At 38.8% G+C, this 25,608-nt stretch overlaps 1 protein-coding gene across 1 annotated transcript in view; it reads left to right on the top strand.

Moving 5' to 3' along the window:
* Positions 1 to 25,608, top strand: part of SAMD12 (sterile alpha motif domain containing 12) — a 180,235-nt gene that overhangs the window by 52,755 nt on the left and 101,872 nt on the right. The window contains exon 3 of the mRNA XM_089518390.1: positions 16,673 to 16,802. Coding sequence (XP_089374516.1) covers positions 16,673 to 16,802 — 130 coding nt within the window. The remainder of the gene's footprint in view (positions 1 to 16,672; positions 16,803 to 25,608) is intronic.

Below are 25,608 nucleotides of genomic sequence, written 5' to 3'. Positions count from 1 at the left end.
AAGTGGATTATTTTTGCAATGTGAATGCAGGCTTTTGCAATGTGAATGCAGACTGGAAAGTCTCCAAACACATTCTTCTTTTCTTGAAGTTTTTGCTGTAACAGATTAAGAGGGAAATTCCCTGGAATTATCAAAGATTGTGTTCTCCATTAAAAATGGTTAGACATAACTTAAAGCCACAGATATTAATATGTTCTGTTTTTGGCCTGCTGCATTAAAAAAGTATTGTTACTTTTTTGTTAAGATCTTCACAATTTGTACAAGATGGCTCTGCAGAAAACCAGCTTCTCTCTCTCATTGTTAAGCAAAATACATGTATTAAGCAAGGGGGGGCAGGGTATTGATCAGAAAATTCAAAGAAGCCTTCCAGTGCTTCAGCTTATTTTGTAAAAATAACAGCTGTTTATGCAAAATTGTCTTGCAAATGCAAACAGGTCTTTGAAACATATACAAACTCTGGCCACTTTTCTCAGCAGGAGAATATTGAGGTGTTTTGTTGTTCTTCCAACATCTGCAGAGTTCCAGGTCACAGGACTATAGATTCAAAATACATGAAGATCTATAAAAGGAGTGAAGAAAGTGCAGCTCTAAGCTCATTTTGAGATCCTCAGAAAAACAGAATTTTTGTGCAGCAATCACCATTTATTTTCTGTGCAGAAAATGTAAAGAAAATGTTGCCGTTCTGTGCAAAAATGTCATGTATCAATTTTGTGCAGATTAGGTCTTGAACTGCAAAGATTCTCATCAGTCCAGGATTCTCCTCCTTGTTGTGTGTGCCTTCAAGTCATTTCCAACTTATGACAACCGTAAGGGCTTTCTTGGCAAGTTCCTGGGGGGGGGGGGGGGGTGCGCCTTTGCCATCCTATGAGGCTGAGAGAATATGACTTGCCCAAGGTTACCCAGTGGGTTTACATGGCTGAGCTGGGATTCAAACCATGGCCTCCAGAGTCACTAGTTCAACACTAGTGACTACTATGCCACTAAAACCACTACACCACTGAAACATAAGAAATATGTTTCTGACCATTTTAAGAATATTTTTTAGTATTCTTTCCATGTCTACTTCAAAAGCTATTCATTATTCCTAAGGATGGTCTCTCTGACACTATGTGGAGAATGACTCTTACAAGGTTACACTCACCTCGCCTCCATTCTTATGTGATAAATAGTTTTCTAATTCTTTAAAAGCAATTTCGCTTTTTAGTCCTACCAGTTTTCATTTTGCATTAACACAAATGTGTATTGTATTGTTTTGTATGCAGTGAATTTTCTGTGAGGAATATTCCGTTGTTTGAAATTACAATAAAATGCAGTGATCCCTGACACTCTACTTAATTTTACATTTTGATAGCAAAATAGCTCATGTTCTTCACAGTAAAGGACTTTTGCAAAGCAGGGATGAGATTAACTTTAATTGTTCTTCCTTTATGATGTTTTTCATGTTCATTTGTAAATTGTTCTTCCTACAGATGTATTTTTTTGAAGCTTTTGGTATCACCATTAATTTGCACACAGTCTTGCATGCTGCCAACCTTGGTTGAAGGGTTTCTTGGAATCTACATACATTTTTGAAGTGTGTCAAGAAAGTAGCAGCCAAATCGAAGCTTAAGTTGGAATAGCAGGTGGTGGTTGCTGTGCCGGCAAGTCTTGCATTTTAGCCATTGATTTGCAGAATTGAGTCTGAAGTAATCCAATTAAGTGAGCAAAGAATTACATGACAAGCATTGCCATCTATATTTGCTCATCCCAGGGAGAGTCTGAGGACTCCTGGTGATCAACAAAAGCAAGCAGAAAGGGGTTGATTAATTTCCTTTACCTCTTATTGTCAATATACTAGAGTAGAAAATCAAATTTTGTGTCCTTCAAAATGCAGCATGTCAGTTCTTCCTCCATCCTTCTCTCCCTCCCTCTGGTTTTTTTATTTTTAAACAACACAGTGGCAGTACCAGGAAAAGCATCACCTCAGACTCAAGAGAGCACTGTTAGCAAACAGTTCTAAACATGGCTTATGTGTATATGTTGCACTTCTGTGAAATCAGTAGACAGCAGACAGTTTGGCACTGAATGACAAATCATTGTCCTGAAAAATTCAACTTCTGCATATGTCATGACCTGATGATGAGCAGAAGCCAGCACTCAGTACAGATGAGAGAAGTTGGCCAGCTGGACTGAGACATTTTCAGCAATGGAAGCACTGGTCAGAGATCCTAATACTAAGCCAATAATTTATCTCAGTAAGGATCATGCTACATGATACGTAGAATGAATTATAGCATTTAACATGTCATTGGAATTAACAATTGCTGTCATGGAGAAGTGGATCGGGATCATGATCAGTGTGCAGGGAAGGAAGTGTAATATTCCCCTCCTTGCTCACAGACATTAGCAAAATCCTACCCACCCTCTCCTTGCTGTTAGCTGCTGGAGTAAGCTTCCATTGCCCCATTGTCTCAGGATGGATCCTAAAAGGATAAGCAATTGTTATTTAAAACTACACTCATCCCTCCCCGTTCACCTGGAATACGTCTCGCTCCTTCACAGACAGCAAACGGGGAGAGACAAAATGTGTGTGCACCTATTTTAACCAATGGACTTTGAATATTTGCATTATTTTCGATTTTTTTTGGGGGGGGGGAATGGAACCCATGCAGATTGAGAGGGACAACTGTGTATCTGTTTAACATGTTCCTTAGACCTTAGAATGGAGATGTCATTGAAAAAATGTGCCCTCTCTGTAGTGAACTGTCCAGGTTGCTAGAATACTCTCTACTTGTGATTCCCAAACTCTGGCTTTCCAGGTGTTTTGGACTGTGGCTCCCAGACAATTTGACAAGAAGGCTGAGGCTTCTGGGAGTTAAAGTCCAAAACACCTGTGGAATCACTGCTCAATCTGAGGGCTTGGGGAATGTTCTACTTGCCTTCCAGCTGGCTAGTGTACTATAGTATTCATTGCCCTCAGTCTCAGGGATCTTGAACACAGTCCAGACTCTGCTTTCAGTGTACTACTATCATCTAAATACATGTGTGAATGTACACTGTTGCTGTCAGTGGTGTTCACTGAGCTAAGATCCATGTATCTTTGAAAATATTTAATCCAGGCTTGCAGACTTGTTTGCTTTTTTCAGAAGATCTTTGGCCTGGCGGATTTTGTATTTTGGAGTTTCTGCAGGTTGTGAGGTTCTCTATGGCTGTATCTGCACTGCAGAAATAATCCAGTACGATGCCACTTAGGTCATGGGATGGGAGGTTAATGGGTATGTACTCATATATGATTTGAACTGGGGATCTTAGTCATGTGCACATCTGTGTACCAAACAGCCATGTTTAAATATTTCAAGGGATGTCATATTGAGGGCAGAGCAAGCTTGTTTTCTGCTAGTCCAGAGATCAGTGGGTTTGCTACAGCAAAAGAGATTTTCCCTAAACATTAGAAATAACTTTTTGGAAATTTTTAAACAGAGGCTGAATTGCCATCTATCAGGAGTACTTTGATTGTGTATTCCACTTTAATTGCCATGGCAAAATGCTATGAAATTCTGGGAATTGTAATTTTGTGAGACATTTAGCCTTCTCTGTCAGAGGGCACTGGTACCACAACAAGCTACAATTCCCAGAATTCCTTAGTATTGAGCCATGGAAGTTAAAGTGGTGTCAAACTGGATTATTTTTGCAGTGTAGATGTAGACATTATTTCAGATCCTCTTCTGTGTTTATGCTCTTGTGTTTTAGGTTATTTGTTCTACAACATTTGATAGAAAGTGCCTTCCACTTTCTTTGTTGTTTTTGAAGGATAGGATATAATAATGATAACGATGATAATGGTAATGAATCATGCCAAAAAACCTTCCTGGACACTTAACTTCCAAGATCCTTGGATTGCATCAGCAACTCTTTGACAAAAGTGGCTTATGGGTTGCATCCTGTTTTCTTTTAATAGTGAGTGTTGTCTTACCTGAAGGGTTTTATAACTGTTAAAACAAAATGGATGTAACTCTCATCAGAAACATTTAATTAAACTCTCAGGGAAAAGACTTCTAGCACCTGGTTTGAAGCAACAGATTGTATCTTACAATTGGCAAGAATGTAGCCTGCTGTGTGCTATTACATACAGAGCTATGAAATGACTTGAGATTCACATCTCAGTATCCCTCTGTTATTTAACATCAGTCTTTTCTTTCTGTAAATCAGCACCTGACATTTCTGGATTTGTACATAAGAGAATAAGATAAAGTACAAATTGTTTAGTTTGCTGCAACAGTATTGTCTGAAAGTCATGGGAGTTAATTTGTGTTACTGAATAATAAACTATGAAAAAGGAAGCACTTTCATGATTTTAGGAATGTGGTATTAAACAGATTTATAACATTTTAACTGCCAAACAGTCTGCATGTTTGCATTACAATGCAGTGCAGTGGAGATTCTAGGTATGGCTTTCTTGCAAATGTGCTAATTGCTCTCTATCCCTTTCATCCAGTCATTTAGTAAAAAACAATTTTTTTCATTCAAATTTAAGGGGCACAGACTAAAACAGAATACAAATGTTCTAGAACCACAATCTTAAAGCATGCTTATTTAAAAGCAAATTCCATGGAACACAGTTGGGCTTAGTTTTGAATAAGTGTGCTTATCATTTACCAGTAAATGTATTAATAAATGCTGCATGGAAACTATATGGCTAACTATGTTGGATATTATAGATTGTCATGTGCTTGTGGACAGATAAATAAAAACTCTGATGTGTCTGCATATACCTGTTCAGATATAATAATAATAATAATATGTTTTATTTATATACCGCTGTTCCAAAGATCATAGCGGTGAACAGCAAGTAAGCTAATTAGCAAGTAAGCTAATTTGCCCCCAACAGTCTGGGTACTCATTTTAGCGACCTCGGAAGGATGCAAGCCTGAGTCGAGCTTGGGCCCTTTTGCTGGTCTTGAACTCGCAACCTTGTGGTTTTGAGTGAATGGCTGCAGTACAGGCATTTAACCACTGCGCCACCAGGGCTGGAGCCACTCGCTATTTCTCATCAGCATACAGGTTGAGTCTCCCTTATCTTAAATGCTTGAGATCAAAGTACCTGCATGTCATAAGCATTTGAATTAAAATTACCATATTGAAATCAAATCTGATGTTTTTTTTTAAATTTTTATTTGGTGTGCATTGGAAGAGGGGTAGTCCTATATGGTGAGTATATCCCAAACTATATTTTAACTGGAAAAGTTGGGGGTCGTCTTATACGCCCAGTCATCTTATATGCAGGAAAATACGGTATGTTTCATATATACCTTGTACACATAGCCTGAAGGTAATTTTATACACAATAGCTTTTAATAATTTTGTGCATTAAAGGAAGTTTATGTACAATGAACCATCAGAAAGCAAAGGTGTCACTACCTCAGCCACCCATGAAAAATTATTTTGGATTTTGGAGGATTTTATAAAGTTGACTCACCCTGAACCTCAACTTGCAGAGTTATTGTAAGAACAAAAACGTGGAATCTGTTTTGAAGGACATAATACAGTTTTGCAGAGTATACTGAATAGGTTTTTAACTCCTGTCAAATACCTTCTCAGCAAGCTTGCCATAAAAACCCAGTTCATCTTTTGCTTTCTTTCTGTCTGTAAGCCTTTTTAAAATGGGCTACCTGATGTCTTGTACATTTGCAATCGAAACACACATTCCACCTCCAAATATGCATTGTTTGTTGCTCAGGTTTGTCTGTTGACAAACCTCTTTATGAATCTAGTATTGCAATATATAAAACACATTGCTGTTTGCTGTTCCTGCATTCTACTTCAGATCTTTGCCATTCTGAAGTACAGACATCTAGGTAAAGAGCTAAAATGATTGTAAATAAAGATGTGGAAATGCCAATGAATACATTGACCTTGGAAATACAAGCTTTGTAGGCAGCACTTGTAAAGCTGCTGAGATACCTTGTAAAGGCATTATTTAAACTTGCCATGGTTATTAAGGGCTTGTGTGGACTTGTGTGCTAATGTCCCCGCCTCTGAAAAATACAATCAAAAAATGCAAAAGACATCAATTTTATTATTATTATTTGTGAGACTGTCCTATAAGTACTCTCTTGTTTTGCACAATAGAACAAACAGAGCATGAAATTAAATGTCATATATTAAATCTGCTGATTTAACTTTTTTTAAAACACATCCCATTCTTTATTTTGCTTTCGGTGTGGTCATTTTATTGCTAGCAGAGGCCATGCAAAATCCTTGTTGGATGCAATTCACCAACTTCATGCAGAAATGTAATAATTACGCAGTAGTTTGGCATAAAAATGAAACTAGTTTTGAAGTGTAAGAACTAGTGATGTGAACAGAAGTAGCTGTGCTCTACTTGTCGCTCTGTCTTTTCCTCAGTACTAAAGTACAGTGTGATGTGCTGTTCCACAAAAGAGTACGTTCTCAAAAAATGAAGCTATTTGAAGAGCTGCAGTCCAACACTGATCTTCAAATGGAAAACAGTGATGAAGGGTCCATAATCCAGAGTTGCTTTCTAGATGTTATAATCCCTGCCTGTGAATAGTCAGTGGTAATGGACTGTGAAAGTTATAGAATTATAGAGTTGAGAGGGGCTTTGTGGGCTATCAGGTCTAATCCCCCTGCTCAGTGCAGGATCTGCAGCTAGAGCATCACTGGCAGGTACTGTCCAGACTATTTTTGAAGATATCCAGACCTCACCACCTCTCTAGGCAATTGATTCCATTGCCAAATCACTCTCATTCTCAAGTTCCTTCTAATGTTCATTTGAAATCTAACCTCCTGTAATTTAAAACTATTAGGTGTAGTTCTGCCCTCTGAAGCAGTAGAGAACAAGCCTGCTCCTTCATCTCTGTGACATCCCTTGAGGTATTTAAAGAGTGTGATCATATCACCCTTCAGTCTTCTCTTAACCAAGCTGAACAAGCCCAGCTCCTTGAAACATTCTTCATATGTTTTCTTCTCCATACCTCTTATCATCTTCATTGGATTTTTTTTAACATGCTCCAGCTTGTCTATATCCTTCTTAAAATGAGTCAACCAGAACTGGATGTCTAAGAATGTTTCAAACCAATGCTGGGGGTGTTACGATAAGGAGGGCTCTTCCTTTAAAATGTGTTGGATTTGTAAATGGGTGAAAAGTTATTCATTTAAGATTTTGTAATGTTACCAGAAATATTTCTGTTGGGCATTATTGATAAACAACTGGATGATAAATATGGATTACTTCTTTGATATATGAGAACAGTAAGAAGATTATTTTTTGCACAAACCTTGAAAAGGACTGAAGCACTGATGATGGAAGAATGGATTGTTAAAGTTGCTGAATTAGCCCAAATGGCCAAATTAATGTGGGTTCTAAAGGATAAGCCAATTGAAGATTTTTTTGAAAGACAGGAATCCTTTGAGGGACTTTCTGTACCAATAAGAACACTTTTGATATAATAATCTGTGGTTATGGTTATAAGTAATTCTAGTAGAATTATTTAATTGGCTCTGTAATAGTAGAATAACATATATTTATATCATTTTTATTTTTTATTTTCATTATAGTTAATACTGGGATGTCAGAGCCCTTCTGTGTTTTAGCTATATGGGTTTTTCTTCTTCGCTTTTTCTTTTCTCTGTTTCTTTATTTTCTGTATATATTTTCTTAATGTGTACCATTTTGATTTTGGTTGTATAATAGACTGTTAGTGGTAAAAATAAATAAATACAATTATGAAAGAAGAAAAAGACAAATGGATCTTAAAGCAAATCAAGCACAAATTCTTGCTATAAGTGAAGAATACCAAACTTGTGCTGTTGTACTTAGGATATACAGTACCATGAGATGATGTAACTTGTTGGGAAAAGTCAATAAAGTTTGGTAAAGTGGATAGCAGTAGGAAAAAAGGGAAATGGCACTTCAGGTGGATTGATTCCAAACAAGCTTCATTCTGGCATGTGTCTGTGTCTAAAGAGATTACTACCACACAACATTTAAACTATGATTATAGTAAACAAGAGGGCCAGTGTGGGTGTTGGATTATGATTCTGGGGATCAGGGTTGGATTCCCAATTCAGCCATGAAACCCACTGGGTGACCCCGGTCAAATCACATGCTCTCAGCCTCAAGGAAAGGCAATGACAAACCTCCTCTGAACCAATTTTATCAAGAAAACCCCATGAGGGTCACCTTAGGATCACCTAAGGCACAGACCAGCAATAACAACAACAACATATGATAAGCAATTAAAAATAGTACAATTTAAAACAACAGCATCCTCTTTAAAGCCCTTCCTTAAAAATTTTAAAACTGCTGTTTTAAAAGCCTGTTGGAATACATTTGGTCCTCCATATCCATGGATTCTTTATCCAGTTGGTCTTCCATTTCCATGGATTTATCCAGCTGGTCCTCCTTGTCCAGGGATTATTTATCCACTGATTCAACTATCCACAGCTTGACAATATTACACACACACACACACACATTCCAAATAGCAAACCTTGATTTTGTCATTTTATATAAGGGACATCATTTTACTATGCCATTGTATTTAGTGAGACTTCAGCATCCACAGATTTTGTTATCCACAGGGGACCCTGGAGCCCAACCCAAGCAGATACCAAGGGTCACTGTAATATTTACCTGTCAGTCAAAAAATAGCAGTTCTGGGCTCCCTAGGGAGGGAATCCCAGAGAATTGGGATAACCATTGAGAAGGCTGTATCCCATGTACGCATCAGCTACATCTGTGAAGGTGATGGGGCTTAAAGAAGGTCTAGAAGGTCATCTGGAGGCCAGCCAGATGACCTTGGAACAATTGTTCCATTTATCCTGGGATGAGACAGGGATGTTTACTGTGTAGCTGTTCTAGCTGCATGACGTATGATGCCCTTTATTAAGTTGGGTGAGCACTCATCTGCCACCATTAAAGAGCAGCTAGATGTTTCAAAGTCCCTGTGTTCATCTAAAGCAAGAATGCACTTTGGGGCTAACCAGTATTGCATTCTGGCATTCTAAACTAGCCATTTCCCCTATTTCCCAGCTATTTAAAAACAGCCACATAGGTGCTTTTAAAATGGCAGCTATTTTTAACCTCAGCAGACAAAATTGCCCTAAGAGAGAGAGAATCAATGTTTGTGTGCTGTTTTTTCTTTAAAAAAGATGGCACAAGTCCTTGAGGAAGAAAACTAAACTGCCTAAAACTTTCCCTAGATGGGGGCTGAAAGAGTCTTTAAAGGCCATAAGTGGCTCCTAATATGTATTCTTGACACTTGAGTGGTAATTTAGTACTACTAAGAACATATTTACACTTAAGGCATAAAATCTTAGCACACTCCTCTCATAAAAGGTTGCTAATGGACTGCTTTTCTATATTTAAAAAATGCATTAATAGGTGCTGTACTTGACTCCTTAGCATTTGATGTCTTCATATTAAACAAACAGACAAACAAAAAAGGTTAATATATGTATTCTACGCAACTCCTGGATTTATGCCAAGGACAAAAGGCCTTTTAGAGTGGTAATTGACGACACAAGCTGTGTGAGATAAGAGTATCTGTCTTCTAATCACTATTCCAGCTCAAGGATTTGGCAAACCCTTGTGTAATACACTCTCAAGAGGCCCTTTTAATGGGAATGTGCCCACACTCCAATCTCTTAGTTGATTGAAGTGTCGGGCTGGTTTGTCCAGGAATCTTAACTTTGTCACAATGTATGTTGCAAACTTTGAGATTTTTTAAGGTTGCATGAATTGGTGCAGATTCCTTGTAAATCTTGCATTTTTGTGCATGACATTAACTTCAAAGTTTTAATCACTTTTCTTTTAGTTTCTCTGTCTGAGATGTCTGCATTGTATGGATGTCAAAATTTTGTCTACCTTTGAGAATGTACTCTCTTTGGTTTTGGAACTACTCTTGAAATGATTCATATGGGAGGAAATTGATTTGCCTTTGCTAAAATTCATTCTCCCTCACCTCTTAATCTTAATCCTGTAAACAAATCAGATATAAACTCTTTAAATGGTTGTTAAGTAATGGTCAAAAATTATGCTAAAAGCAAAGAAAAAAAAATTCCAGTTCTCAGTAGCGCTCATGCTAGGCAGAAAAAGAAAGCCATCTTGAAAAATCTTCATCTGCTAATGAAAATACAGACTTTTGGTGTCATGACCTTTTGATAGTAACCTTTCTGTTGTGTTCTTAATGGTCCTAGTGAGAGTGGGAAAATGCTAATCTGAAATTGTTTGCCTATTCTGGATATTCACAGAGATGAGAGCCAATTTAGAAAGATTTTTGCCTTCTAGCATATCTGTATATAGTGAATAGTGGTGGAAATTCAAAACAGTTCTCTCTGTGTGTTTTGTGTGTGTGTGTGTATGTGTTTGTGTTCCTCTTCCGAAGAACGAAATACTGCTGTGTATAGAAATGACCTAGGGCTACAGTAGACTGTGCTTGATCTAAAGAATTCTGCCTTTGTAAGGATTTCCATTTAACTCCCTTTTTGAGCTGACCTCTTTATAAAGCAGTGCCTGGTAGATGGTCCATTCTTTTGTCTAGGTCTAAATTTCCATGGTAGGCAGCTCCAAATGTAGTTGGATTTCAGTTGTCATCATGCTTGTTGGTCAGAAATGAGTCCCTCCTCCTCCTCTTCCACAGGTCATTTGACAATAAATTGCCCACCCATGAACACACAGCAATGGATAAAGGAACAATAAAGAGCAATAATAATCAAAAAGTAATAGTTAAAAATCAATGTAAAATCATGCTCCCATTTGTTTTTGCAATGTTACAAACATTTCCAGACTAGTGGTACAGTCTTTGTCTGTTAGTACTCAACATGGCTATGTTGAACCTTAAAGTTCAGGAGCAAGATGGCACTGAAAACAAATTTCTAAGGAACAGCAGTGGGAGAAGATAGTTGCTTTCATGTTATGTTTTGTGGGCTGCCTAGATTTGGAAATGAAATGCATCCAGCAAGACTTTTGTTATGTTATGAACCTTAGAAGCAGTGTGGCAAATAGGTTTGCACCATAATTTAAATAAAAATAAAAGATGGAACTTAAAAAAATCAATGATTTATGATTAAATGTGAATCCTGTGGCAAACCTCAGTAACAAAATCAGTTATTGCATATGACTTCTTGCTCTTTCATGTGATAATGAACATGCTATTGTTCCACACAGGAAAGTGTGGTTCTGGTTTGTAAAGAGATGATTACTGGAACAGCATAGTGAAAGTCATGTTTCTTTGATGCATCATTCATGTGCTCATTTTAAAAATGAGAAGATTGTTCCTTTATCTGTTGGGTGCATCATCTCAGGAGAGATTTTTTGAGGATCAGAAAATATGAATTTCTTGTGCTGTTCACCTAGCAATAATGATGTTTTAGTAGAAAATTCATTTGTTTGTGTCTCTAATCTACAAAATACAGTAAGCCTTCCCTGTCAAACAATTCTGTGCTTATGAACAGTTAATACATTGAGAGAATTTTTTTCCTTTTGACCACTCATTTGATTAAAATTCCTACATATTTTAAAAGTTTTGAAAAGACTGCATTAGTTGCTGATCCATTTCTGAGCACAGTCTTGGGTTTTGTGTGCTTAAAACCTTACATGACTTGGGAGCAGGTTAGCCACATAAGCATAACCTGTAAATAACGGGTGGGATGGGGTGGGCAGTGCATCACCAGAAAAGAAGACACATATCAGTATAAAATTTGCACAAATGCTAATTTATATCTATAGATGCAACTTGAGACATAATTGCTGCAATTTAAATTTTGCTGAAGGTGGGTCAGTTCATTTCCCTTCCAAATCTGTCCTCCTTCAATAACTTTACTTCCCTTTTTAATTACTCACCCAGTTTACCACAAATAAATAATTCAGGGCACCAAATAAATAACTCTGGTCACCCCTGTACCAGGTCCTCTTCAATTAATTTACCCCAATTAATTTTCCACTCAGATATTTCTTCAAATCTGTTTCTCTTCATTTAATTACCAGCAGGGACGTAGCCGGGGGGGGGGGGTTCTTGGGGACCCCCCCTTCCTAAAATCCTAGCTACGTCCCTGTTACCAGTGCTCATCATTGCCTCCCAGACACCTCTAGATAAATTAAATACCTCTTATATTAACAAATTAACATTTATTTTATTTTTCCTTCAAGCAATTGTATCCTGCCTTTTAGCTAAAAAGGCTCCTGCCTCTTAGCTAAAAAGACTTGTTCACAACCTTTCTAAACAAACTACCCCCACCTGGAACAGTATTCCTTAATATACAGTCTCCAGAGGCCACTTTGAGCTTTTCAAAACTTCAGAATTTAAGAAGATAATCCCTGCCAGGGAGGCTATTTTACCAAAAACCTTACCGAGATTAACCTTGAAATGATTCTGTCACACATGCACCCCATACCATTAGCCTTCCAAATCTTGCCCTATATTGGTTCCTCTTTGGCATTAACCTTAACCACACATTTCCTTTCTGCCCCAGCTAAAGCAGAAAGGAAGAAAGAAATCCTAGCATTTTTCTTATTTCCCTGCATGAAGACAAGTTTGGCCTTCTCAAAGTAGTGGGGAATGAATCTGAAGGAAATGATTAGGTTCTTCTTTATTTCAAAGCATACCATTTTAGCAGACAGAGAAGCCAGGTGCCAGTCCATGGAACACCTCACATAATGAACATTTAAAAGGCGATACAGGTTAGCCTTAGTGTCACCATAAGTCAAGAATGAATTGAAGGCACACAACAACAACAACAACAACAACAGGTATACTTCAGTGAACACAGTAAATATGTCCCTAGGCATTACATCTTTAACAGAAAATTTGGTACCAAGGACTGCAGTAACATGGAAAGAATAGGGATAGGTTCCTACACTATAAAAAAGAGCAGTTTAACACATTTCAGCCATTTTTTAAATCCAAAGTAACAATATCCACATGTGAAATGAAACAATCAGTTCAGTAAAGTCTTGCATGAGTAAATGAAAACATTTTGAACCTTGAAGCACTTGAAGGCTTTTCTAAAAATCTAAGTAGGGATTACCTTTTCTTTCATGCTTCCATTTTTTAAAAAAAATATTTTTGTAAAGCATCATGCATCTAGGGGGAACTATCTGTTAAATAATTTCAGTTTATTGATATACTGCCATCTATGCATATGACACTTTAGAAAGAAAAAATATGACAGGTCCTTGTCCCATGAGGTTACAATCTAAAGTAGATATAGGGACAAAACAAAGAAAGGAGGAAATGGCAGCAGGGACAGCTAGAGAAATTATATTTAAATTATATTTATTTTGGCTTAGGTCCAATAAAGTATAGTGGAGAGAGATTTGGGGAGCCTGGGAGGCATATACCACGTGTGTGTATGTGTGTATGTGAAGTGTGGCCTACCAGCTGCATGCAGCCTCACATGGATTTAAAAACTGCTCCAATTGACATCTAAGGCATCTTGAGGGTCTTTCCACCATGTTTTGGGATCCCTTGGGCCACGTTATGTCCAGGAAAGACTGTTTCTGAAGCATGAAGTGAACAGGGAAGTGACCATTTGCCTCAGTAGATTCTTACTTGTTAAAATTAGTGTCTGCAAATCTGTGTACTTTGAGTTTGTTGATCATTTATTTGTATGAGAGACCAAATTTTTCATTTCATTTATTCAGAATTTTATCCTGGAAATATTAAAAAAACAGTCTTGTGATCAAGTCAGCATTTTTTTTACAATTGACCTAGCATTTTTTGCTTTGATGGGCAACAGCTTCGTAGGACTCCAGACAGGGATTTCCCTTGGCATCAGCTCCCTGCCATCTTTTCACTGAGATGCCAGGGACTGACCTTACGACCCTCTGTATCCAAAGCACACTTTTGCATGGAGTGGTGATATGAAAGAATGCAAAGAAAACTAGCAAATGCTATCTTAGAAGGTATAACCTCTTGTTATTCTCTCATGAGGTAATGCCTCTTTCTAGATCCCGATCCTGTCAGATATTGTAGATATTTTAAGCTTCGTATATAGTTTTAATATGTGAAAATTTACTATTTAAATTTTTTAAACTTTATAAATTGTTTAATAGTTTTAAACATTATATTTAAAAGGAGCCCTGGTGGTGCAGTGGTTAAATGCCTGTACTGCAGCCACTCACTCAAAACCATAAAGTTGCGAGTTCAAGCCCAGCAAAAGGGCTCAAGCTCGACTCAAGCTTGCATCCTTCCAAGGTTGCAAAAATGAGTACCCAGACTGTTGGGCGAAAATTAGCTTACAGTTTAAACCGCTTAGACACTGCTTAGGTGGTATGAAGTGGTATATAAATGACGCTTGTTTGTTTGTTTATATTCATACATTTAAATGCTTTTGTATTATTTTTAATTTGTATTGTTTTAAATTTGCCATTAGTCACCTTGTGTTACTATATCAAGAGAAAAGCAGACTATTAAATAAATAAATAAAATTGTATGTGTTTCATCTAATGAGTGCTTCTTTTATTCAAAACAAATGTCATCATTTACAGTGTTAGACTAAATACACAGAACATAGGAAGCTGAGTCAAATTTATATCCAACTCAGTATTATCAATTCTGACTGGCAACCATGGTTCCCCAGGGTTTCCTCATCCTTACCTGGAATTCCCTGGTTTTGTCTAGTACTCTACTATCCAAGTTCTAACTGGGCCTGACCCTCCTTAGTCTCCAAAATCAAATGAGATGCAAGCAAATCAGGATCAAAGCTAGTGTTGGAATCTGATCTAGCAGAAGTAACCTCAGAACACTATAATAGAATTTGGTCCTCTCCTGCATTTGAATCTGTTTAAGCATCAGCAAAGGAATGTTTACTTAAAATAGTTTATATGTGGTGTATATTTTCCACTAAGCTACATAAAATCAATCAAAATATTTCAGAAAGAGGCTAGAGAGGAAGTGGAAGTACAACCTCACTGGAACATATGTGGTGACTCTGTCCTAAGATGAAGAACTCTTGGAATGAAATAATAGAGTCGTTACCATACTATCCAGTTGAGAGATACATATACTATTCTTTTCTCTCTTTCATTGTAATAATAAAGATTGTTTCCATAAAAATCCTATCTGTTTGTTACTGGGAGCTACCTGCATGGAAACTGCAAAATTTTGGAAAATTTTGCAAGGTTACTAATTAAGGTGTTGGCTAGATAGAGTTTGGTGTACAGCCCTATCTGAAAAAGTAACTTATCTGATTGGTCAGGAGAAAATAAAGGAAGATAGCTTCATATAAATCTAGTCACCATTTCTCCTCTGCAGTACAGATCTGCCTTCATTACATGGACCATCAACAAATCCTTAGAAGTTATGGATTAATACTTTTTGACCTGTTGATTTGAAACTGGAAGGGAAGCCCATGAATAGTGACTGGACTTTATGTAAACATGCTAGGTGGAAGATGTATAAGACTGTGATTGCTAACTGTATTAATTTAACTAATTTTGGAGGGAGGAAGAGTATACTTGTTGTTTGTAAATGTATTTAAAATCTAAATAAAAATAATGCTGAAAATCAAATGGGATGGGTTGCATTTAAGGTGGACCTGGAAGATCCAAGTTCAAATTTTGTGCAAAAATGTGTTTTGGATACAGAGGATTTGGAAGATTAAGGTGGTACAGACTTGAACCTGGTTCAAATCTTCTCTCAATCATTAAACATGTTATGATGAAATTGGGAGGAGACACTCACATGGCTACTTGGAGCTGGTTGGAAAAGTGGAATGTATGAGTGAAAGCATGCAGATTTTAATGAACTTCCGGAATAATTAAAACTCATGCAGTTAAAATCAGTGGAAGTTTTCTTCATCACTTTGTAACACTAGCTACCTTCTTTGAAATACAACCATTACCAGTGTTCCTACTTTCTTCATCACATCCTCTTGGTAGAGTGTCAGATGCACTCATTTTTAACAGATAGTTGCCAGATTTTTTTTCCAGAAGAGTTTGAACATTTATGAGGCATTAGACTATCCTTGCCAGCAGAGAGTATGTGGACAGTAGAGTGCACCCCAAAATAAATTTGTTACCAAATATTTTTGCCCAATTCTTGGAAGAGAGCTGTAGTGTTGTAGTGGTTTGAGCACTAGACTACGACTCAAGACACCAGGGCTTCAATCACTATCTAGCCATGGAAATCCACTAGCTGACCTTGGGCAAGTCACATTCTCTAACTTCTCAGGGGAAGGGGAAGGCAAACCTCCTCTGAACAAATCTTGCCAAGAAAACCCTGTGATAGGTTTATACCTTATGGTCACCATAAGTTGGAAATGACTTGAGGGCACATAACAACCACTACCACTCCAAAATCCTTGGAGTTCTTAGGCTATTAACATTACTATAATTAGATACTGAAATGCTAAATTTTCACAATCCACTGTTGGTTGGAAACATAAAATTTATTTTGCATGTTGAAGAGCTGAGATAGTATGACATGTACAATGATCATCGAAATGGTTGCCTGAATTATCTTTGATGATATTTTCACACCTGCCACTAAACTCTGAAATAGCTCTGATAGCTATGCTTGTAATTGTTGATTTATTAATTGCCAGCCATATGGGAAAGTGTCAGAATAATATTCCTTCATTATTGATATCCTTGTGTTACTGCAGAAGTATGCATCTGAGGTGGAAAAAAGGACTGATCTTATTGCTGTTACTTGTTCTCCCTTTCCAGTCAAATATTGTGAAACTGACCAAACCAGTGGCACTGTGGACGCAGCAGGATGTGTGCAAGTGGTTGAAGAAACATTGTCCTAATCAGTATCAGATCTACAGTGAATCATTCAAACAGCATGACATAACTGGTAAAGTATGGAATATCAGACATATTTCACTTTGGAATTTTTATCTATGTGTTTCGTTTCTTTTACGTCTTGTCTTGTTTTACATTTGTAACTTGTTTTACAAGTGGGGACTGCTTAATGAAATGTCTATTAATCATTCATCTAATGTTGAACACTGAACAGTGTGAGGTCAGGAGGGAATAAACAGTGTACAGCTGCATTATTTAAAGGAATGATTAGTGGAAGATCTACAATGAGGAAGCTTTATCATGCTAAAGGTTTGCCGTTTTAATTGGAGTTTTTGAAGTGATATATTCCCAACTAAGAAATCCAGCTTAAAGCTGAAAGTAAAGGTGCAAGGAAAATAAGGAATGAATAGATTAGGATTTAATGAGACTTTGAATGCAAGAAATGTTGCTTTACAGAGGTGGCCTGGCTCAGGGGAGCAATACATCCTTTGTATAATGATGCTAGAAAAAGGAGAGTATATCTGGAGGTTGGATGTGACTTTTGGGGGATTGAAACACCCTTTCCAGAGAAGAAATAGTTAGGAGCTTGAATTCTTCCTTGACATAGATTTAAAATGTGAGCTAGCAAGAAATGTTAGCTTACCCACTTCCCAGCCATCCACTGCCTCCATTTCTCCCAAAGCACCTCCTTGTTTTCTTTTAAGGCATGCTTTTTTTTCCAAATACTTAAACAGAGCTATCATGTTGCCTCTTAACTGTCTTCTCCAGGCAAAACACCTAGCTCCTTAAGTCTCTCTTCATAAGACATGGTTTCCAGACCCTTCACCATTTTGGTTACCTTCCTCTGGACATGCTCCAGCTTGTCAACATCCTTTTTGAATTGTGGTGCCACTGGACATAGTATTACAGGTGCTGATAACACTCTGCCCCATGCCTCCAGATGATCTCTTCCAGTGGTTTCAGGTAGATGTTAACATTATGGTAGAATGGCCATATAACAGCTCCTTTTTTGAGAACAGCTGTCTTCAAGCACTACCATCTGAAACCTGCCAGAGAGATAAATCTGGAACCACTGAAGCAGAGTGCTTCTAATTCCCAAATCCCTCAATTGTTCCAGAAGGATACCATGGTCAATAGTATCAAATGCTGCTGAGAGGTCCAAAAGCACCAGTACAGACTTCCCTATCAATGCTCAGGTGTAGATCATCCATTAAGGTGAGCATAGCAGTCTCAACACAATATGCTACTCTTTTGAAATGGGTCAAGAAGTGTGTCTCATTCAAGACTAACTGGAATTGCAAAGAACCTGCCCTATCACTTACATTGCCCACAAAAGGAAGATTTGATATGGCTAGTATAGTTGTTAAAGTCCAAGGGGTCCAGGGAGGGCTTTTAAAGAACTGGTTGCACCATTGCTTGTTTTAAACAATGAAAAACTTCCCTCTCTGAGAAATATGTTAATAACAGATTGTAATTGAAATCTCTTCTCTGGATGATCAATCAAAGAGGACAGAGATTGAGAGGACAAATTGGCTCACTTTGCTCAGTTTAGAAGCATGTCCACATCTTTGGTATTCACCAATGGAAAGTGACTCAATGTAATCCTACTCAAGGATTTGATGGGCACCCCATTGACAATTTCTACTATGATGACAGCATCTAAGCTGGCTCTTATCCAAGGTTTTTTATCTGAGAAATGATTGTTAAAAGCCTCACAATGAACTACTGAAAGCTCTACAGCTGGAATCATCGGGAAGGTGGCTGAGTTCGATGCTTCACCACCCTTCACAATTCTGCTGAATGCAAATTCACAGATGCAATATGGGCAGAGAAGAAGGCATTCTTCACTGCGTGTACAGTTGGCCTTTGTATCCATGGATTCTTTATCCACAAATTTAACCATCCACAGCTTGAAAGTATTCAGAAAAAGTATACATTCCAAAAAGCAAACCTTGATTTTGCTATTTTTTATACCATTTTACTGGACCATTGTATATAGTGGGGACTTGAGCATCCATGAATTTTGGTATCCATGCGGATTCCTGGAAGCAAACCGCAGTGGATACAACAAATAAGATTTCTATATTGTGTATTATCGGATATAAGTTGAGTTTTCTACCATCTTCAATTCAGTTATCATCCTTCTCCTTTAGGTCCTCTGTATAATAAGCAGCCCGAATAGTAATAAATTGGAGGGGACGTTTGGGAGTGATCATGTCAATAGCCCTAATGAGGTCTTGATTCCATCTTTTGGGCAGGGCTTCAGCAGAATTGTCGGAGATACCAGCCATAAAAACCTCTAACGCTTTCCACTTTTAATGATAGCTATTGGCATCTGCCCCTACAGCCGGCTTTGAAGGCCTGCGGATTGTGGACAGTAAACAGGATGGAAAATGTTACGGACACCAGTGAAGGAACTGGTGGCCAGTAAGAGGCGTCTCTTATGGGAATCTGGGAGCATTCCTTCTAGTTGGATTTGCCTGTCTCTGCTTTCTGTTTCCCTGTTTCCTCCTCCCTCTCTTTGAACTGTGAAGTGTTTTCTAAAAGATTCAAATACATGAATAAAGGGACCTGCATGTTGCAGGGATTTAGGATAAAAATTATTATGGGCTGGATGAGGGAAAACCGACTCAAGCTGAATCCAGAGAAAATGGAGGTACTCGTGATAGGTTCCCCTGGTCCAGGAATGGCGGTGGTTCCACCTGTCCTGAACGGGGTCACGCTCCCTGTGAAGGACTCCGTGCGCAGTCTGGGGGTGCTTCTTGACTCGTCCCTTCGCCTGACTGCTCAGGTGAATGCGACGGTCAAGAGCACCTGTCATCAGCTTCGGCTTATTCGCCAGCTGCGCCCATACCTGGCCCAGAGGGACCTTGAAACGGTGGTACATGCTCTGGTAACCTCGAGACTGGACTTCTGCAATGTACTCTACATGGGGCAACCCTTATACCAAACCCGGAAGCTACAAATGGTGCAGAACATGGCAGCCAGGCTGGTCACTGGTACTTCCAGGGCCAGCCATATAACACCGGTATTAAAAGATCTCCATTGGCTGCCCATTCGCTTCCAGGCGCAATATAAGGTGTTGGTGATGACCTATAAAGCCCTAAATGGCTTGGGCCCAGGATACCTGAAGGACCGCCTCTCCCCATACATTCCGCCCCGCACCCTCAGAACATCTGGGCAGCAATTACTTAGGGTTCCCGGGGCGAGGTTTGTCTCCACTACTAGGAGGACATTCTCCATCGCCGCCCCGGCCCTTTGGAACACGCTGCCCATAGAGCTCCGCTCAGCCACCTCCCTGGCCCAATTTAGACGGGACTTAAAGACCTTCCTGTTTGAGATCGCATTCCCTGATTAAAGTCCTTTAGGCCTCCTCCCTCCACACTGGCAAAGGGATTGGCTAATCCGGGGCTTTTCTGTCTTTGTTTTTATTGATTTATTGTATGGATTTAGTGCCTTTGTATTGTTTTTAATTTGCTGTAAACCACCCTGATCTGATGGAAGGGCGGTATATAAATAAAATTTTTATTATTATTTATTATTCCAGAATCTTGAAGGATCCATTAGCCTTCAGGGGCAGACCATCTTAATAAGTCCACCAGCTCTGTAAGGACAGATGGTAGCTTGTCCATGACACCTTGGAGATTATTAATTATCTCTGCCAATAGATTTGTATACTCCAAGCTGAAAACAACATCTAGAGTGTGACCTGATGAATGTGGGAGTCCTGATATGAGTTGGGTTAGGTCAGTGTCTTGTCATGGACGTCATGAACTTCTGAGCTGCAGTTGATAGACTGGTCAGAAATGGGATGTTTAAGTCACCCAAGATGAAAAGTCTGAGTGATTCCAACTCTGAGACTAGTTCTGTGAGCTCAGCCAGGGAGTCTGATAGACAATGGGGTTGATGGTATTCTAGAGGAATTTCCTGTCTGTCCCTGGTCTTCAGGATCAAGTTTATGCACTCAATGTGGTTCAGCTCCCTAATAGGTAAACTGGTTAGATTAAGATGATCTTTGTAGACCTGAGCCATGCCTTCATCATGACACATCCACTTTCCCTCAACTGCTTGCTAATTAATACAGTACCCTGCAGGGAGAGCTTGAGCTATGTCGGGCCACTATCACCTCACAGCCACATTTCTGTAAAGCTTTCTTGGCCAGCTTCCTCAACTATCTGTAGGGAGATCATAGATTGTATGTATTTTATTTTAAACTGATCTGACATTACACAGGTTTTGCGGGTGGCTTGATTCATTCCCTCAAGTTTCAGAGGATGGCAGGGTGACTGGAACGTTAGACAGATATTAAGCCTCTCTCCTTCCTCTGTAACGACATGTCACCCTGCCATCTCCATATCTCCCTCTGTGCTGGAATAACTTCTGGGCAAAGGAAAGAACTGTGGGCATATAATTGTGCCTATATACTAGTAAATAGTTTACAACTGGGAAGGCTTAATGTTAAATAATGGACAGCTATTTAAGCCTGCCTGAGGATTGAGGTCTACTGAGGGGACTCCTCTGTGTTCCATGAGTGAACCCAAAACACTGTTTGAGGAGAGGGGGAAATGCCTTATCAGTTGTGGCACCCCAGTTGAGAAATGTCCTCCCCTTAGAGGCCTATAGTTATCAACATTGGCTTCATTTAGATGCCAAGTAGAGACTTAGCTGTTTTTAAAGTGGTTCACTCTAAAATGTATATGCACATAGTTTTAAACTGTTTTAACCTTTTAAAGCTGTTTTAATTTATTACAATGTTTAATGTGTTTTAGTCTATTAAATTATTTTTATAGTTTTAAATTGATGTAATATGTTTATACCAATTCTTTTTGTATGCCACCCTGAAAACTCATGATATAGGATAGGATATAAATATTTTAATAAATATATCCATTCATTTCTTTGTACATACTTCCTTCACTCAGATATAGAAGATGATGGCTTTTGTGCACATATATTTTGTTGGCATGACAAAGTACAGTGTCCTTTTTGTTCCAGAAAGGTTGCACTAATGAGGCTTGTGACCTTCTTAAAAATGAATGCTTGAATCCTATGCTGTCTGCACCTATTGTGTTTGAAGTTCATAAGGCAAATGTGTGTGTTCTTTGTTGCTGTTATGTGTCTTTAGGTCAACTCTGACTTATAAAGACCCTATCATAGGGTTTTCTTGAGAAGCTATATTCAGAAGAGGTTTGTCATTGCCTTCCTTTAGGCTGAAAGAGTGTGACTTGCCCAAGATGACCCAGTGTGTCAAACTTCTAAAGTTTGAATCCTTTTCTAGCCAGGTTTAATTTAGCCAAAAACAAACAAATAAACAAAAACAAATAAAAATTAAAAAACCAGGAGCCTCCACAAGTCATCTGATCATCCTGGAAACAAGTAGTTATTTTTTGTGTTCTGCTGCAGCTCACTCACCCACACAAATGTTGTCCTGTTTGTACCTACAGTCCAGAGGTCAGCAAAATGAAGACCATGGGCCACATGCAGCACATTTTCTTATGAAACATGCTCCCAAACTCTAGATGCTGCATTGCAAGTGTCCTAATCCTTGTCTATGTGTATGTGCCTTCAAATAACCTGTTCATTTATAGCAGCCCTATGAATTTCATTGTATTTTCATTGGCAAGGAATACTCAGAGATGGTTTTGTCATGGCAAGTGGATGCCTGCCTTCAAAATCACAGAAGCAACTTAGTGGTCCTGAGGTATATTACTCTTACAATTCATAGAATTTTGCATCCCTTCATTTTAAAACAGAAGACGGGTTCTTCACCTTTAGATAATGAAAAAGATTAAATGCTTTCCATCAGGTAAGATTTTAATATCAGTGATTCTAATTATGCAAACCAAAAATGGAAAAGGAGAATATTGAGAGGCATCCCATATAAATAGTTATCACTGCATTTAGATAAAATTCTCCAAGCATATTTTGGTTAATGCAAAGCATATTGTGGAAAATTAAATACTGAATGTTGGGCAGTACTGACCCTCATGGTTGGGCAAGACCCAGAGGCTGATGAGGAATCCATGGGGTGGTGGATAGAGCCAATCTCAGCTGGAACAGAGAAAGGTAGGTACCAGCATCAGGACCCCTTGGGCTCTCTCTTCTCCCCTCACTCTGATAGTCACTATGTATTCCTCTTCCTCACTCTCTGTCAGCCACTTACATGCCAGAAAAAAAAATGTCCTGTAGTTACTACCCGCTCTTGCTGGGATGGAGAGAGGGAACAAGCGAATGGATGGCAATAGTGAGGAGGAGGAAGGCTAGTTAGGAAAGAATGCTCTCCATAATGGGGCCTCAGCAGATGCCCAGCTGTTCCTTTCTCTGGGGAGATATCCTTTTTGTTGTATTGTGCCTGCCAGTCATTTCCAAATGATGGCAACCCTAAGCTGAACCTAACATAGGGTTTTCTTGGCAAGATTTGTTCAGAAGAGGTTTGCCCTTGCCTTCCCTTGAGGTTGAGACCATGTGACTTGCCCAAGGTCACCCAGTGGGTTTCATGGCTGAGCCACACTGGCTCCTAAGTACTATAGTCAAAAATCAATTCACAAAGCTTTCCTAGGAATTTGTTAGCATATATACCTTGGAAAATTAGAAGCTTAATAAATATTTCATGTATTTTTTCTGTTTTTGGGAGGGGAATGGTGGGAAGTGAGAGACAATGGTTTTCCTGACTCCTTTGCAGAAGTTCCTAAGGATGTGCAGTGGTAAAGGACCAGGTGTGTTTAGAAAGCTGGGTCACGTCACTGAGATATTAAGAGTATTAAAGTTCCCTTTCAGTTCATCCTTCTTCTCACCACACACACTCTACCACCCACCAAAGGCTGATGGTGATGTCTTGCAGGTTGGATATTGAAATACAAGAACCAGAATTGGCCATTAACAAGCTACAGCTCAGTGGTGGAACATTTGCTTTGTTTGAATCAGTCACTGACATCTCCAGGAAAAAGATCTCAATTGCCAGGGCTGGGAAGTACCTTCTACCAAGTCCCTGCAAAGTCCTCAAAGCTTGGGGGGAAAATACTTTTTTGACTGTATCTTTTTGGCTCCAGCCCCCACCCATGTGGTAAATGCCCATGTTGGCTGGGAATTGGGAGTTCTAGTCCAAAAAGTAGCTTTCACAATTTCTGCACAGTGCTGTGCCAAGTGCACTAACTTTGGTGTAAAGAGGTACCTCATATTCAGCAGACCTATGCAATATTCACCTTGTCTCTGCTATAGAAACTGTGGAAGAAAGAGTGTTTAAGGCGTGTTTGTGTGTGGGGTGGTGGTGGTGGTGGTGGTGTTAGAGATGGAAAGAAATTTAATTGGGTACTGTCACCCAAATCAGCATTCTTTAAACCTTCTGAAACTTGCAAGAAATTACAGCTTTTCTTTGACATTTGCAACATTTCCAGGCACTAGGGACAACACAAAACAATGCTTATATTTTAAATGTGAATGGCTAAAGTGTGCATAATTGTAGAAAAACACAGGAAAAAATGAATCAACGAGGGAAGGTTCTGTAAAGCCAGGTAAATCAAGCAAAAAACCCACAAATTAGGAAAAATTCATAGAAAGTAGAATGAATTTCACTATGGTGAGAAAGCACAAAATCTCACAATCAGTTCTGAAATATAGATGCAAGGAAATGAAGCTCGGATTCAGTTTAAAAAACAGTTTTTTGCATCTCTACTTTTGGGTTTCACATCTTAACCCTCTTCTATAAGTGGGACACTTGTCTGTTACATGTGCTTCCTCAAGTTCAGCTGCCTGTTCATTTCTTGTTCAGAATTTCATCTGTCATGTCGTATCTTCCATAAACAAGGATTTTAGTATATCTTTGGAAGAGCATCCTTGAAATGCAGTAATTATTACATGCAAACCCTATTCTGTCAAAAGATAACACAAGAGATACTTATGCTTAGATTTGACCACAGTAACAGCATCAGCCTTTATACAAGTAAATTTTTAATTGAACACACACACACACCCCACATTTCCACATGTTTACTTTCCATGGCAAGTATGCCATTGCAATGCCTTCCTCCTAATTTTGGGGCTATAGGGGTATGTGGGGACTATTGCATGGAAATCCCATAATTCTTTGAATTATTAAGAAGTTTTCCACAATATCCTAGATAGCCATGGTCAAACTGGTCATCTTCTCTCTTCTTCTCATCTGTAGGAGAGGGTGACAAGGGGCTTCTTTGTCCATAAATGATCAGCTGAGTTTTGGCTTCCACAATTTTGTCATGAATTTAATGCAGTGGGCCCTCCATACAGTGGCTGGCTTTGGATCCATTAATTTGACTGCCCATGGATTGCTGTGCCTAATATTATCAGGCGATGTGAATTCACATACTTCAGTGTGAGCACATCACCACCCGTGAATAATATGGGGGGGTGTGTGGATAAAACTGAACCCCCAGTGAAACAGAGAGCCCACTGTACTAAAGTCCGAATGATACATGCCATAGATAGATTTTTGTGGGTTTTTCGGGCTATGTGGCCATAGAATTTCTGATTTCTGTTTATAGTTATGAATATGGGACAGTGAACAAAGCTGACAAAAGAAGATCAGCTAATTTGACATGTGACGCTGTAGGAGAATTTTTGTGGAAACCGTGAACCACCAAAAAGACATATAATGGTCTGAGAGTGAGTGAAGCTTGGGCTGAAGTTTTTGGACACATCACAAGATGCCATTACTCATTGGAAAAGATCATAAGAAGTTACCTACAGGATTGTCTCCTCCCATATAATGTGCCACATACACTCAGGTCCTCTGGCAAACATTTATTCCAGTCAGCCATGAGTAGGGGGTGAAACAGGCTGCCCCAAAATGCCAGTTTGGGGCCACTGCGGAGCTGTATGTCACA

This window comes from Sceloporus occidentalis, unplaced genomic scaffold (genome assembly GCF_023333645.1).
Source record: "Sceloporus occidentalis isolate IW3139 unplaced genomic scaffold, rSceOcc1.0.p SCAF_3, whole genome shotgun sequence".
NCBI lineage: Eukaryota > Metazoa > Chordata > Lepidosauria > Squamata > Phrynosomatidae > Sceloporus > Sceloporus occidentalis.
This window is presented reverse-complemented; position numbering and strand designations above follow the sequence as displayed.